This window comes from Myxine glutinosa, chromosome 12 (assembly GCF_964187855.1).
Source record: "Myxine glutinosa chromosome 12, kmMyxGlut1.1, whole genome shotgun sequence".
Taxonomy (NCBI): domain Eukaryota; kingdom Metazoa; phylum Chordata; class Myxini; order Myxiniformes; family Myxinidae; genus Myxine; species Myxine glutinosa.
This window is the reverse complement of record NC_136272.1, coordinates 34620996-34637940: the sequence shown is the minus strand read 5'-3', so window position 1 is coordinate 34637940 and position 16945 is coordinate 34620996. Positions and strand designations below refer to the sequence as shown.

General features: G+C 43.6%; 1 protein-coding gene across 5 annotated transcripts in view; it reads left to right on the top strand.

Annotated features, from left to right (window-relative positions):
- Positions 1-16945, top strand: part of LOC137437967 (TBC1 domain family member 9) — a 105145-nt gene that overhangs the window by 54408 nt on the left and 33792 nt on the right. For all 5 annotated transcript variants that reach the window (XM_068132767.2, XM_078766725.1, XM_068132768.2 and 2 more), the window contains exons 8-13: positions 1862-2005; positions 6397-6547; positions 10693-10907; positions 13617-13734; positions 13953-14238; positions 14530-14659. In XM_068132767.2, the coding sequence (XP_067988868.2) occupies positions 1862-2005; positions 6397-6547; positions 10693-10907; positions 13617-13734; positions 13953-14238; positions 14530-14659 (1044 nt within the window). The remainder of the gene's footprint in view (positions 1-1861; positions 2006-6396; positions 6548-10692; positions 10908-13616; positions 13735-13952; positions 14239-14529; positions 14660-16945) is intronic.

Sequence of the window (16945 nt, the reverse complement as noted above, 5' to 3'; positions counted from 1 at the left end):
CACAGAGGGAGCTGCAGATGGAGGAAATGTTGAGTTGGATCTTGGAGACGGCGTGAAGCTGGAAGGTGTGAAAACATTTTGCTACCTCGGAGACATGCTGAATGGAGAAGGTGGATCAGACTCGGCAACGGTTGCTCGAGTGAGATGTGCATGGAAGACGTTTCGGGAACTGAGTGGCGTGCTGATGAGGAGGGGAGTGTCGTCGAAGCTGAAGGGAAAGGTGTGTGCTGTATGTGTGAGAAGTGTTATGATTTATGGGAGCGAGACATGGGTAATGAACGTAGAGCAGCAACGAAGGTTGGAAAGGGTGGAAATGCGAATGGTTCGATGGATGTGCGGAGTATCGTTGAGAGAGAGGAAGACAAATGATGAATTACGAAAGATGATGGGAATGGAGCCTGTGATTGATGCTGTGAAGAGGAACAGGTTGAGATGGTTTGGTCATGTGTTGAGGAAGGATGAAAGTGACTGGTTGAGAAGAGTGATGGAAATGAATGTAGAAGGAAGTAGAGGACGGGGAAGACCGAGAAAGACGGCTAAAGATGGTGGAAGAAGAAATGCGGGCAAGGGGGTTAACAAGGAGAGATGCAGAAAATAGGGCAAGATGGAGAAGATTGTAATGGGGACCGCAAGGCTAACCCCCGCTCTTGCAGAGAAAATGGCCTTAAAATCCATGTTGTTGTTGTTGTTTGTATTTCAAGTAACCTTCGTTTTGACATTTCCGGGCCTGGCCTGTCCGGGCCTGTTTCAGTTATTTCGGTTATAGTCCGTCCTTTGTCATTGAATACCGCTCGCTCGTGAACCATCGTAGTCTCCTGACTTGTCTCTTTTAAAATGGTTGAACCCCTGCTGTGTGAACCTGCTTGAACATGTTGTTGGCACGTACCCCATTTCGTTCAATCCTGTGCTGAAACTGGCAGTCCAGTTTTACATCCATCTGCAGGACGGCAAACACATTGACGAATCGGCCTGCCTATGAAACTGTATCAGGTTTAGCCCCCCTCCCCCTCAAGTCCCCTTCTTTCTTGAGCCTCTGTGGGCCTCTGAGGTATAAAGGGGTGAACTAATCCTTCTCCTCAAATCCCCCTCTCACTTATATACCTCTACGAGGTATAGGGAGTGAAGCTAAACTCGAGATAAATGTAAACCTTCAGTCTAGGTAATCCCTTTTTCCTCCCCCTGCTTCCCCTTATCCCCCTTCCCCTCACGTCCCCTGACCAGATGCAAATTGAGAACAACCCCACCCCACTCCTTTCCTCTCAAGTCACCCTACCAAGCTCAAGTTGAGAACCTTTTCACTTCATATCCACGTCCGAAACGCAAATCAAGAACATTCCCTGCCCCTCCCCACTTCCCTCCTTCCCCTCCCTCCTCACTCCCTCGACTCTTGCTATTCACTTTAGCAAAGCAATATCTATATATCCTGTACATATGTACTCAGCTGTGCCCTTGATTTGGATTAATTTATCCGAAAAAAAATCTTCTCTTCAGAAACATTTTGTTTGCCAATCTGCATTTGGAAATGCAAAGCATGAGTACATGACTGAAATGTGCACATTGCAATTGCTTGGTTTCAATGCTGGGGCAAGCAAGGTTAGCCAAAGTACAGGTAATGATGTTTAGAGTGGAACAGCTGGTAGTGAATGAGTACGCATTCTTCGCCCTGGGCATGATGGAAACGTTCCTTTAATTGTTACAAGCTTTAGTTGCTGCAAGCTTTAGTTGTTGGAAAATAAATTGAAAATATTTTGGAAACTTTTTTTCATTCTTTAAAAAAAAAAGAAAAAAAAAAAAGAAGAAGGAAATGACATTTGATGTTCTTCAGAGCCTAATAACAAATTGCTTGTCATTGGTTGTTTAGGTCATTAAGTCTGTGGACGGCTGTGACTTGGATACCACAAAGATGTCTGATTTGGCTGTCACTGATGGTCCGGTCTACAAGTCAACCCCGGCTCTGCTGAATATTTTTTGCCGACAAGGCTTTGAAGAACCCAATTCCAAGCTGGTGAGTGTTACTTTAATTGTGCTTGGGATAGAGAGAAAGGGGGGGGGGGGGGAGAGAAAGGGGGGGGGGGATTTTTGCATGTTCCTTGTGGGCTTGCGAGGCCGTTTCTTAATTGTACTCAACTTTATTATGTGCTTTGACAGCAGTTTTTTGTGCACTGTTAAAACGTAATTGGTGAGTGTTTTGTTGAAGGGAACTTGGTTGCCAACTTTGTATTTTTTATACTTGCACGAACGAGGTTCTTTATGGAGGCGATGAAATGCCAGTGGGGGCAGCGGGGCGACAATTGGATGCAATAAGCATAAGAATGGACGAACAGTGGAAGAGGAGATTGGGTTATGAAGGGTTAATGGGAATTTGGGGATGGAGGAGGGTTAAAAAAAAGAAAAGAAGATTGTTGTTAAAGATGGGGTGATGTGATGAGATGGGATGGATGTGCACCACTTCTTTAAGCCAGAGACGGTGGAGGGATTGAACAGTTTCTGAAAGGTGTTTCCACAGACAGGAGAAACGACCCATGCTATGTACCCATTGGAGAAAACAGAAGTTAAAAAACAAAACAAAAAATTCACGAATAAGAATGGGTAATGGAGGTGATGTTTAGGGATGGCTATGTTCTGAAAGGGCAGAGCAGATGTACTTGTAACACTAGTGGCATTGATCTGGCATGTTAATCGGAGAGACAATGCAACATTACAGTATCCAATATGGAATATGTAGTGGGAATGTTCCTTTCAGCTCATCTGGAACGTAGTTCCGGGGAGCTTATGCGATGGCGCGTCGTTGGTTCGCGAGTCTGTAAAAACTTTCAACTTCTCCGCAACTATTGATGGAATTGTGGCCCAACTTGGCACAAATGATACTTGGTATGTTGTGACTAAAATTTGTTCATGGCATTAGAAAAAATCGGGGCAAAGTGGATCCAGTTTTGACCCCCCCAAAATAGGCATTTGCTTTTTCCTCTGAAACTACACACACAATTTCGATGAAACTTGACCACAACCATCAACACCCATGATGTACCAAAGTTTGTTCACTGCATTAAAAAACAGGCCCGAAGGGAGTGTTTTTTGGGGGGCAGGCCCAAAGTAAGTTGTTTTTTTTTAAAGTCATGATTATGTTAGTATGATTGGACATGCTGCCCTGTCTTCCAGCAACCATTGGAAATAGGTTTAAAATACCTTTAGTCAATGTAGTACGTATACTGTTTTCTTCCACCATGTGGGCGCCAGCGGTATTTGCCCTTGTTTTTGTGGGGACTTTTTTATTTTAATTTTTTAATATACAAGATCAAGGCTCATGTAAGAGCTAATAGTTAATCTAAAAAACAAAAAAAACAAATGGACACACAAAACGAACAATAAAGGGAGCGGGAGACAATATGGGGAGAGAGAGGGAAGCACACAAGTACGACGGCAGAGAACAGGGACATCGGGAGATCTGTGGGAGGAAGAGCGCTTGGGGGGGAGGAGGGAAGGAGGCATGGGAAGGGGGGAGGGTGGAGGGTGGGAGAGGTACAAAACACATGGACACTGCTAGGACATCCAGGAAAGAAATTGCTATTTCAAAAAAGTGGATCTGCGGTGAATTAATGGGTGTAGAAAAGATCAAGGTTTTCGATGGGGGAAGATAAGAGATGGTGGTGAACAGCTGTTTTAATGACCTGGAGGGAGGAGTAGGATTGAAAAGATTGAGGGAGTTTGTTCCAGAGGCGGGAGTAAAGAGGAATGAAAGAGTAAAGGTCAGCAGAGAGTCTTGATTTTGGCAATTTCACCAGAAGAGGGTTGCTGGCAGATCTTGTGCGACCTGGAGGAATATTTGGGGGACAGAGCACAGATAGAGCTAGGGGAGCTAGGCCGGATAGGAGTCGGTAGAAAGAAAGACCACCACCACCTGCCCGCGGTGAGTGAGTGAAAAGCCCTCACAATCGGCTTCATCGCGGGAGATTCCTATGATTCTGAAAGCTTTGGTTTCAACAGCGTGAAGCCAAGTTTGATGTGAGGCAGGAGCACCAGCCCAGAGGGGAGAGCAGTATTGCATTGAGCTGCGAATGAAAGCCTTGTATGTAGGGAGGAGCTCAGGTGTGCCAAGGATGGACTTCGCACGACGGAGGATGCCCAGTCGGCGACTGGCTTTGGAGACCAGCTTGGAAATGTGGTTTTCCCAGGAAAGATCATGGCAGATAGTGAGCCCCAAAAGCTTGTGACAGAACTTCTTGTCGGTCTGTCGGTTGTCCAGTCGGTCTTTTCGGAGAGACATAGTAAGAGTGTGAGATTTGTCAGGATTGAAAGACATGTTACACTTGTTTGACCAGTCTGTGATTTTGTCCAGGTCTGCAGAGAGTGAGGAGGCTGCAGACTGCCGATCTGAGGGATGAGGAATGGAGCGGCAGAGAGTGGGGTCATCAGCAAAGAGATAAAGAGGGTTTTCCAGAGAGTCGGAGAGATCATTGATGAAGACCAGAAGAAGCACAGGGCCCAGAACACTGCCTTGGGGAACTCCAGCCTGAACAGGAAGGGGAGATGAGAGAAATCCATTCAGGGCCACACGTTGACTACGACCAGAGAGGAAGTCCGCAAGCCATGCATGGAGATTTCCATGGATACCATAGGAGGAGAGTTTGGTGAGCAGAGCGGGGTACCAGACCGCATCGAAGGCACGTGATATGTCAAGGGAGACAGCTCTGATTGCCTGCTTGGCAATGAGGATCTCCATCCATTGTTGAGACAGCAGGAGCAGCATGTCCAGAGCAGAGTGACTTGGTCTGAATCCAAATTGATGATCAGAGATCAAGCCATTGGAGAAGAGGAAGGATTTGATATCCGAAGCAATGATGGATTCCATGACTTTGATGATAATTGGGAGCAGGCTGATTGGTCTGTCGTTGCAAGGATCTGTTTTTGCACCTTTTTTGTGTAAAGTGGTAATGTTGGCTGATTTCCAAACTGATGGCAGATGACCTTGAGCAAAAGAGGGTGAAGAGAACAGAGAGAGTGTGTGAAAGAGCGGCAGAGCAGGATTTTAAGACCTGTGGGCTGATGCCGGCTGGTCCAGTTACAGAATCAGAGTCGAGGTTTGACAAAAACTTCTCCAACTTGTCAGGAGGGAAGGACACAGAGTCCAGGAGCAACTGGGTATGACTGGGTACAGTGGGTACAGAGAGAGATGGGTTTGGGACACAAGGTTTTGAGGCAAACACAGAGTTGAGGCATTCGGCTTTGTCACGTACGGTGTCAACTGTGTAGCCATTTGAGGTAAGGGAGGGGATTGAAGGGGAACAAGCACCAGAAACAGATTTGACCAGACGCCACCAGGATTTGGAAGAGGGAGACAGCTTTGAGAGTTCAGTCTTGAGAGTGGAGATATAGTGCTTCCTTGCTCTCCTGAGGGTAGACCCATACTTGTCCCGAGCTTGGTGGAAGGAACTGAGATTGCCTTCAGTTGGATTAGCCTTCCAAGAGGCAAAGGCAAGTTGTTTAAGGTGACCTTGTCAGAATAGTCCTCCCAGGTATCGGTGTGTGTGTGTGCGTGTGTGTGCATGTGCTTAGTTCAAACTTTCGAATAATTGACTATGTTCTGTGGGTGTCTACTTTTACAGTAATAATCATTTGCCACTCAATTTGCTACTGCAAGGAAAATAAAACATATGTGCATCATTATTTGCATGTGGTGGGTTAAAGTTCTGAACTACTTACTCGGAACTCATTTTAATGTCCCCCATCTCTGACCTTGTCAGAGGCCGGGTGGGGGACAAAAACGGTAAAAAACTGGGTTTAAAATGCAAATATCACATGATAGAATCTCATCTGGTGTGTAAAAAATGAAATATTCCATGGTCAAGTCATGTAATGATGTAGTATACACTGATAGGTTGTCATGCAAACAATCAAAGTGCCACAACTGCAGAAGGACTAAAAAATATCGGTGGTGATGTCATTGTAATGTGGTGAATACTCTAGCCACAGTGGCACTATTTATAGGATGCATTGCAGAAATTTGCTAAGACTAATTTGGAAGCATCCTCCAAACACCTGACCTCCACCATCTCTAAGGAAAAGGCAGAAGTTGCATGGCAACACCACCTCCTCCATCCTCCCCTCAAAGTCCCACAGTATCTGGACCTGGACATGTATCACTTCATCATTGAAATATGAGAACGCTTGATCCCAACAGCACTGTGGGGTGGGGTGGGGTGTGGTGGAAGGGGAGAGCATCACCAACATGAACTATGGCAGTTCAAGAAAGTAGGCCACCACCACCTGAGGTGCAATTAGCAGTGGGCAATAATTTCTGATCTTTTCAGCAATGCTCATATCCCAAAAATGAATGCAACATAAATAAATGAATATATATCCAGTGATGATGTTATATAAATCACCTTTGTTCCCCAGGCAAAAGAAGTTGCAAAGGAAGAGATGTGGAAGATACATTTTGTCAAATATGGACGTGGGCCATGTGTTTATCGTATAGATTCCATGCGCAAACTTGTCCAACTCGGAATCCCTGTGAGGTTGCGTGGAGAGCTTTGGCTTCTCTTTTCTGGTAAGTTACAAACGTTTCTGGTGTGACTGAAAAAGCTTGTGGTGGTTATATATGGCGTATGTATTTTTTTTTTTTTTTTTTTTTCGGTGTTTATCAATTTGAAACATTGATTTGTATGTTTTGACAAGATGAGGATAACCTGCAGCAGGGGATAGCATTGTTTTCCTTGTCATTGCATTGTAATTCTGTCAAGCACATGATATTAAGCACGTTATCAGGATAGCTCTATTATCTCGTGCTTTCTAGTGAACCGTCTAGTTGTTGGTTTATTCCCAGCTGGATGAAATACAACCTCAAGCAGCTCTTCTTTGCGATGCTGGAAGTGATTATCGTGTTACATTGTAGAGCATCACATTTTTGAATGACATGATCGGCAGGTTGTTATACCTCCATTTTCATCTACATATTGAAGATGTGACATGGTAAGTGGAAAAACAAAATGGATGCAGATATGTTCACACTGAATATTACCATAATTTGGATAAATGTCAAGGGAATTAATGAACAGGAAAAGAGGAGGGGAGGAAAAACTGAATGTAGCCAGTACGAGAACGGCACTCGGTGGAGCACATACCTCCTTGTCATCTGACCAACTCATCCACAAACTTTTGTCATAATCCATCCACAATCTTTAGCCGCGTCGCAGACGCTGGTCATAGAGTGCCCTCTGCTGTTGTTGTTGTTCTTCTTGTTCTTCTTGTTCTTGCAGAGAAGACAAAACCTCAAAGCTCCACCCATTCTGGGAGAGGCTTCATATAAACAAATATCCACCATTTTATTAACTCGCATAGCTTTGAGGCCTGTTTTGTAGGGACGTGGTGTCTTCCTCTCTCACACAGTTTTATTTCAAATCAAATTCGATATATCATTTCATTTTTCACAGTCGCTAACATAGTTTTAGACTCGGTTGAAAAAAAACGGGAAGAAAATCCGATGAAAGTTGCCCTTTATAGAACTAAATGAATTCTCAAAGGCCTGTAACTTCAAGTCCATTGAGATTTTTTTTTTTTTATCGCGGCATGGTCAGTCATACACCGCCCGAAATAACAGACGGGAAAATGCCGAGATATATTAAAAATTCGTCCATTTGATGACAATCGTCACGATGAAATATTTAATTTATATGTCGTCACAATAATGTGGAGAGAGGAGCATAGCTTCGTTCACGTGTCGCCACACACGGGAAATTGCCGAGATATATATTTTTTAAATCGCGGCATGGTCAGTCATACACCGCCTGAAATAACAGATGGGAAAATGCCGAGATATATTAAAAATTCGTCGCCACACACGGGAAATTGCCGAGATATATTTTCACTTTGCACAAAAATAACATCAAGTAATCGAATCAATAGGAATGTCCTGTGCCTATAACATCGACGTTATAGGCACAGCTACATCTAGGCATTGTGTAACATCGACGTGGCTTTTGTTTTAATTAAAACTTTTTGTACTTGTTTGAAATATAATGCTATATATCATTTTTGGCCCCATCTCTCAATGCAGAGGAATCACTTTAAAAAAAAAAAAAAAAATTATCCGATCTGGATTTGGATCTTCACCAAAATCTAATCAATTCATCCTTGTCACACACGCAACCTGTTCACCAGGTTTCGTCGGAATCTGTATGACATTTTGAGATACTGTGCAATGAGTATATATCGTTTTTGCCCCATCACTCAATAGTGAAGAATCATTTAAGAAATTATATTATCCAGATCTGGATATATACCAAAATCTAATTGATTTGTCCTGTCGCACACCCAACCTATCGACCAAATTTCGTCCGAATCTGTCCACAATTTTTCGAGATATCCTGGGCACAGACAAACAAACAAACAAACAAACAGATGGGGGTGAAAACATAACCTCCATAACCTTTGAGGTATAGATTTTTCGAGGCAGAGGTAAAAATGATTGAGTTAGTCAAGGTTAATGGCGGTAATAGTAATAAAGATCATGGATCAGAAATATAGATGAGAAAACATTTGTGTTGCACTGCTTGCTTTGAAGTTCTGGAGGGAAGAGTAAGACCCGACTCCAAGGCGGTTTCATAAACGGGAGAAGCGAAAAATAAAAGTTGGTGTGCAGTCGTCCCGGGAAGTTTAACCATGAGGGGATTAACCAACCAGGATTTTGGAAGTTTGTAGGGAGGTTGTTCTCTGGGGGATGACAAACTGTGGAGCTTGTTTCACAGGTGAGAGAAAATAGCAACAAATGAGTGGAGGTGATCAGAGCAATGAGTCTGGATTTTGGGAGTTTCACCTACTGCAGGTTAAGGGCAGACTGCTTGCACCCTGCAGAATCCTGCGGTAGAGGGGTAGGGATGGGGAGACTGTGGCATTGCTTAGGGCAGAGGGTGGAAGACCAGGAAATGGGGGTAGAAGACAGATAGGCCACAGACTTGTCTGTGATGTGAGAATAACAGGTGCAGGACACAGCTTCATTGCAGAAAATTCAGGGCATCAGTCCAAATGAGGTACTTCATGGAGTTGTGGATCTGGTCAGAAACTGAACTTGATGGTCTGAGATCAGGCAGTTGGAGAAAAAGAAGGATTTGATATGAACTGCGTAACCCCCCTCTTCCCACACACTTGTTCTTCCAGTCGGTGTAGGCAGGTTATCCCCACGTCTCATCTCACAATGTTTTTGGATCAGGATGTAACAGGACAAAAGGAACAGCAAGTGAGAGGGAGTGTGTGTGTGTGTGTGTGTGTGTGTGTGTGTGTGTGTGTGTGTGTGTGTGTGTGTGTGTGTGTGTGTGTGTGTGTGTGTGTGTGTGTGTGCGTGCGTGCGTACGTACGTACCAACAGCAGAGGTGAAGGTCAAGATAGAGGGAGACTTGGACAAACAATGGGTGAGGAGGAATGGGGGATAGGAAAAGACGCATGGGGTGGATAAGATGGATGCAGATGTGAACTCCCAGAGGGGAAAACTGGAAATTTGTAAGGAGGGATTGGTGTGTGTCGGGGAGGAGGGGTTGGGTTAACGAGGGTATAAAATTTCATTGTTTTGGATGGGGGATGATCTGAGATATTGGTGACCAGCTGTCTTGAAGACTTGGAGGGAAGAATGAGATTGAAGAGAATATGGAAGTTGGTTTGACAGGTGGGGAAAAAAGAGGAACAAGTGAAGGTGAGCAGTGGCTCTGGTTTTTGGGAGTTTCCCGAGAAGTGGGTTGGTGGTGGACCATGTGTGATTTGCATAAATCTTGGAGGGGGCTGGGGTGGGCGTGGTGGGGTGAGGGGGGGAGGTGGGAGATGGAGACAAAGCATGGAAAGAGCAGTGTTTCAAAAGAAGGTGGTAGAGAGCCCACCAAAATGTCTCCGATGGGAAAGTGATAGGCCCATAGATTCGACTTCATCATGGAAGACGCCAATAATCTTGAAGGCCGAGTTTCCACGGCATCAAGATGATCAAGGTGTGAGGCAGGGGTGCCTGCTCAGAGGGGAAAGCAGTACTCCATTAAGCTGCGAATAAAGGCCTTGTAGGTGGATAGGAGTTCAGGAAGGACTTTTCATAGTTCATAGTTCCACTTGTATTAGTGTGGAAAAAACACTTTTCGCACTTGTGTTAGTGTTGAAAAACCACTTTTCGCACTTGTGTTAGTGTTGAAAAACCACTTTTCGCACTTGTGTTGGTGCAGGAAACCACTTTTGCACTTGTATTAGTGTGGAAAAACCACTTAGGATGTGTGTAAAAGCCGACTAAAGCTGTGTAATCTCTAAAGGTGGTTTTTTATACCAAGGAAGGACTTTGTACGACGCAGGATGCCCATTCTGCAGCTGGCTTTGGAACCCAACTTTGAAATATGGTTTGCCCAAGAAAGGTCGTGGCTGATAGTGAGGCCCATGAGTTTGAATGATAGAACTTCCTCAAGAGGTTTGCCCAACGGCAGACAGACTTGTCGGCAGTTTGAATGGCAGGCTTAACGTACAAGATTGATACACTGTTCCTTCACTGGAATAATAATATTTTGGCCGCTGTTCATTGCATAAAGAAGTCTGGATGTTTTACAACTTGTAAAAAGGAAAAGAAAAGTTGGGTACAGTACTTTTATAGTTTTATTTATTTTTACATCTCCAGCCAACTCAATGTTTTGGCAAATCTTCTTCTTTTTTTGTCTTTAACTTCATGTCATACAGGTGCAACCCATGACCTGGCCAACCATCCACATCACTATGAGGAGCTGCTGGAACACTCTCAGGGCCTTGCTTCCCTCGTGATGGAGGAAATTGAGCGGGATCTGCACCGCTCACTACCCGAACATCCAGCTTTTCAGTCAGAGCTGGGAATTGCTGCCTTGCGCCGGGTCCTGACAGCTTATGCCTTTCACAATCCTCGCATTGGTTACTGCCAGGTCCTGTCTTTGAACAGTTTGCTAAAGCCTTCCTGTTGCATGAAAATAATTACGATTTTGCAGCTATCAGACTTATCTCTCATTCAGCCTCTACCCTTTAATTCGCTCTCAGATACTCTGCAATTGGCCTCACAACTACAATACATGTTCACAAGGTGTTTTAACGATGGTTGTGTGACATCGGCTTACATAAACTGCTTTGTTTGTATAATGCACTGGGTTTCTTTTATTGATCTTTTTTGGTGGTTATGAACAAGATATCTGATTATGCTGAGAATGGTTATTTGAACAATTAAATCACATGATTTTATTTATTTATCTAGAACTAGAACAATGCGACTGTCGCCAATACGCCTCCGCATAGTCCCACAATGGGTATATGCCATCACTCTGCAATCTGCATATGTATGGGTAGGGGATCACGTTTGTGAAGTTTCGTGTTGATTGGATCAGGTTCGTTTTTCTGTCCAAGATGGCTGCCAAGGGTTGGTGTCAGGAAGGGCATCCGGCCATAAAACATTGCCTCAAACAGGGAACCATGATTGTCATGGGGCCCGCAAGGCTAACCCCCGATCTAGCGGGGAAAATGGCCTTAAAACGATCATTCATATTCTGCAATCTGCATATGTATGGGTAGGGGATCACGTTTGTGAAGTTTCGTGTTGATCGGATCAGGTTCGTTTTTCTGTCCAAGATGGCTGCCAAACCACGTGACCTATGACATCATCATTTTCAAACCATATGCAACAGTGCTGTTAGATGATGATTATAAAATTTCGCATCGATAGGATGAGCGGTTTCAGAGATATAATTATTTAATATTTTCCTCCAATCCAATATGGCTGCCAAACCATGTGAACTATGATGTCATAAATTTAATATTTCAATACAAATGGGTCATAGATCATGTGCATGCAATTTCAGATTTTTCGGATAAGGAAATTGTTTAAAACATTTTTGGCTGGTATACCACTTCTCCTATGATGTCATCATTATCATGCTTTTGTTCCTCATTGGGAGTACTTGACAATGTGCCAAGTTTCAAATTTTTCTATTCAGCGGTTTCCGAGAAATTATTTTTGAATTATTTGCTTTTAATCCAAGATGGCAACATTACCACGTGACCTATGATGTCACTTATCCTAAAAACATTCTGCTTGGGTGTCACTCCTACCCTGAAAGTTTTGTCTCAATCAGACATGTTGCTGAGAAAAACGAGGTTTAGCCCGTACGGACGGACGGACGGACGGACGGACGGACGGACAGACAGACAACCCAAAAACATAATGCTTCCGCTGACAAAGTCGCCAGAGGCATACAAATCGTCAACGCGATAATAACTTTTTAATACTGTCGATGTATCGGCACACATTTGATAATGGAAAAAGTGGTGTGCAGTATCGTAAACTGGAGATTTTGAGACGTATTTTCATTTATTTTAGTTGTAAAGCGTGAAGCTGGAAGGTGTGAAAACATTTTGCTACCTCGGAGACATGCTGAATAGAGAAGGTGGATCAGACTCAGCAATGGTTGCTCGAGTGAGATGTGCATGGAAGAAGTTTCGGGAACTGAGTGGCGTGCTGATGAGGAGGGGAGTGTCGTTGAAGCTGAAGGGAAAGGTGTATGCTGCATGTGTGAGAAGTGTTATGATTTATGGGAGCGAGACATGGGTAATGAACGTAGAGCAGCAACGAAGGTTGGAAAGGGTGGAAATGCGAATGGTTCGACGGATGTGCGGAGTATCGTTGAGAGAAAGGAAGACAAATGATGAATTGCGAAATATGATGGGAATAGAGCCTGTGATTGATGCTGTGAAGAGGAACAGGTTGAGATGGTTTGGTCATGTGTTGAGGGATGAAAGTGACTGGTTGAGAAGAGTGATGGAAATGAATGTAGAAGGAAGTAGAGGACGGGGAAGACCGAGAAAGACTTGGCTAAAGATGGTGGAAGAAGAAATGCGGGCAAGGGGGTTAACAAGGAGAGATGCAGAAAATAGGGCAAAATGGAGAAGATTGTCATGGGGACCGCAAGGCTAACCCCCGCTCTAGCAGGGAAAATGGCCGTAAAATGCATGTTGTTGTGTGTATTCGTCACCATTGGGTTTGTCACGATCACACTTTCTCTATATCATTATCTAATGCTCCTCTCCATGCCCCAGCGTTAGTTTTCATGGTCATCAAGTCAAGGTCACATGAGGTCATAGGTCAAGGTCAAGGCCATCAAAAAAATTCCCTCCACTAAAAATGTGGCATGTACGTCTCCATTTGTAACATGAGACTTTGCCTAAAGTATATTCAAAGTAGCAAATGTGCATGTATGAATATGTATTGAGCTAATGATGAAAAAAGTCTTCAGTGTATGATGACTAAACTCTACAGACATGTTCACCTCTTGCGGATATCCTCCCCTCAACCCACAACCCCCCTTTGTACCACCCCATCTGGGACCTCACCTGGTTTACAGAGACAACAAAACTAATGACGCTTTCCTACCTTATGTTTGTCAAATCTACCACCCCCACAGCATACATAAGCACAGGACAACTACTTCCTGTGGGTCCGTATTACAGTTTTTTTCTAAGCTACTCGAACACACAGTCCATGCTCATTATCATCTATCTAATACGACCCCCTCCAATACAACAATATGTATGTATGTTTGTTATGGCTAAACTAATTTTGAGGGTGTTGTTTGCACTTCCGACCCCAGGCTATGAACATAGTGACCTCTGCCCTGCTTATTTTTGCTGATGAAGAAGGAGCTTTTTGGCTGCTGGTCTCATTATGCGAGAGACTCTTGCCTGACTATTATAGCAACAGGGTTGTTGGTGAGTGTTTGTCAAAGCAGGAAGTGTTTGCTCATGTTCTTCTGATAACAATACATGCAGTGCACTCGAAGATGGAATTTCTTGCGTCAAACATGTATGTTGGTATGCATTAAGTTTTAAGATCATTATGACAGCCTGTTGTTTTTGCTTCCCTTTATTTTATTTTATTTTTTTTTCTTACAATGATCGTTGTATATATTTTAAAAATTTCCATGCAGGTGCCCTCATTGATCAGGGAGTTTTTGAGGAGCTCCTCCGGGAACATCTACCCACTCTACATTGTCGGCTGATGGACCTGGGCTTCATCGCTACCACTTCGCTCTCCTGGTTCTTGACGCTCTTCCTCAGTGTGCTTCCCTTCGAAAGTGCCACTGCTGTCTTGGATTGCTTCTTCTTTGACGGCGTGGCAGCTATTTTCCGTTTGGCGCTCGCGGTGCTGCATGCCAATGCTTCCCATTTGCTCATGTGTCACGATGATGGAGAGGCAATGCAATTGCTGAGCCGGTGAGCCGTCGTTAAGGTGCAGACCTGCAGGCCCAAACACTGCATTGCTTTTGTCATTTTGTCTTTCTTCTCGTTTACCTGATTCCAGCTGTGCAAGGTGGCCTGAAAGTCGCTTGCAAAGAAAGGCCATCCTGTACAATTCATTCTTCAGACAAAAGACATTTCATATAATTTTTATTTATTTATTTTGGTATGTTGTTTAGCACTTATTCTTTTGATTACCATGTGTGTCTGAACTATCATCTTAGTAATGTGGATCCTTATCACATTAAAAAACATCTGTTTTGACAGATACCTGGACAACGTAATAAACAAAGACAGCATTCTCCCATCTGTGCCTCACCTGCATGCTATCCTGAGTGCTGATGGGAAAAATCAGCCAACGGTGGATGTTTATGAATTGATTCGAGCTGCAGAGCAAGTATGGCTGCATCATCATCCCTTTTTAACTCAAATGGTCTATGTCCAGCTGGGTTTTTGTCGACACCCAGTGTCCGTCGTCGTCCGTCTGTCTGTCTGTCGTCTATAAACAATTCGACGTCTACACTCTAAAAGTCACAAATATTGATTAATTTTGATGAAACTTGTTATGCAGCATCTTTAAGACATAAACTAGTTTGGGATTGCATTTGGGCGTTGCACCCCCAAAAATGGGCGCGGCCATATTGAAAAACCAATTTTTGTCATTTATTTTTTAGCACATATAAACTATATAGTTTGTGGTTCTATTATGCATATTCTAACCATATTGATAGACCAGTTGAGTTCAGGTTCCCTGGAACCTCTAGTGTTATTTTTGCCATGCCCTGGTTCCTCCCTTTGGAAGAGTAAAGTTACGTTTGGAAGATTTAAGCTTCTTTAGGTGTCACACGACATTAAATTTGTTACCAGGTATGAAGGTGGACTCTTCCAGGATTTAAATATTTTAATTGAAAGGAAAGTGGTTTATATTTTTGCACTTGCACTTTTTCACTTTATTATTTTGTAGTTGAATAGAACGTATTTTGTATAATCATTGTTCAAATAATTACTTCCACCACAATCTATTTTTGTCTGTTTGTCTGTGAGCAGGATATTGTTTGTCTTTGAGCAAAAGCGATGTATAGCACGATATCTCAAAATGTTATGGATGGATTCGGACGAAACTTTGTGGACAGTTTGGGGGTGTGACAAGAAGGAATCGATTCGATTCGATTTTGGTGGAGATCTGGATCCGGATACGATGATTTGTTTTTAATTGATTCTTCAGCAATGAGAGATGAATGATGTTAAGCGTTGTGGATGAGTTGATATATCATGATATCTCAAAAAAGTTCTGGATGAGTTGGTTAGGTGACAGACAAGAACAAGCCGATTACATCTTGGTTCAGGTCCGGATCCAGATCCGGCCTATCGGTGGATACAAAACGTACTCTGTTCAGCCTGGTAGCCTGGTGGAGGTATGTGCTCCACCAAGTGCCGTTCTAGTTTCTCAAAGTAATCACCCTTCATCTCAATTAACAGCCTATTTTTTCTTCAAATGACCAATGCCATGATAACATAAAATCTTCTGTTTGCTCTTTTAACCTTTCATCAATGGTGGACTCCAAGGAATCATTGTCTTGAAACCATTTGTCACAAAACTCAGACTTCAGATATCAGAACAATTAGTAGTCACTTGTGGCCAAGTTTGGGCTGTCGGTTGGATAATTAAACTGTTTGAATCAACACTGGCGAATGACAGCCTGTCAGCCCTGGCCTTGTGAAATGGTGCGTTGTTGTGCAGCAGCGGGACAGAACGCCTCACACGTCCCCTGGCATTTTTTACGATTGCTTCATACGCCATTTTTGAATACCTGAAAATGTTAGCCGTAATCTTGCCGGCTGAGGACTCGGTGCGCAATTTCTTTGTGGGTCGAGCTGCCCGATGCTTCCACTGCATTGATTTGGTGTTTGTCTCAAAGTCCCAGTGGTGAATCCCTGTCTCATCACCAATAACCAGATGTGCCAAAAACTCCACTTGATCGACTCCCGCAAACCTTTTCCGAGGAGAGGCGAAGTCGGCAAACGTTTTCGTTTTCGGACAGCTGCACGTCAATTGGGACCAGTTTGCACACCTGAGCACCCGTATTTTCAGCAAGGCCATTCACAAGATCTCTACTGGATCATCATCTGTAGCGTCGAGAACATACCTTAAGATACTTAACATCACTTTTGGAGAGCATGGGATTTCTTCCTTGACTGTTCATAGTACCAGTTTGGTGAAGTCTACTCGGAGTCTTGCATGCAAGTCCTGCTGAAACATGAAATGAGGCTCACTCTGCTCTTTGTTAGTTGTTTCAAATTGATGCAGCATAATTTAGTAATAATTTTTGGTTTGCTATGATTTTTCTACTGAACAAATTATCTATTGTCTCGTGAGATGGGCCCTTAACACGGACCGACTGAGCCAGCAGTACAAGACCCATGCGGATGCTGAAACAGTGTTAAAATTACTTGTCACTGCGTTCAATTAATATTGCGATTTTCCCAAAGATCACCCAAATGAACCCAAAACTGGTGGGAAATGCACGTGAAAGGAAAAGGGTGAGAAAATGCTTTTTAACTCAACTGGACTACCGTCCAGTTGAGTTCATAGCATACTGAACCTTCCAGCGTCTGTCGTCCGTCGTCCGTCGTTGTCGTCTATCGTCTGTCGTCCGTTAACTTTTCGACATTAACACTCCAG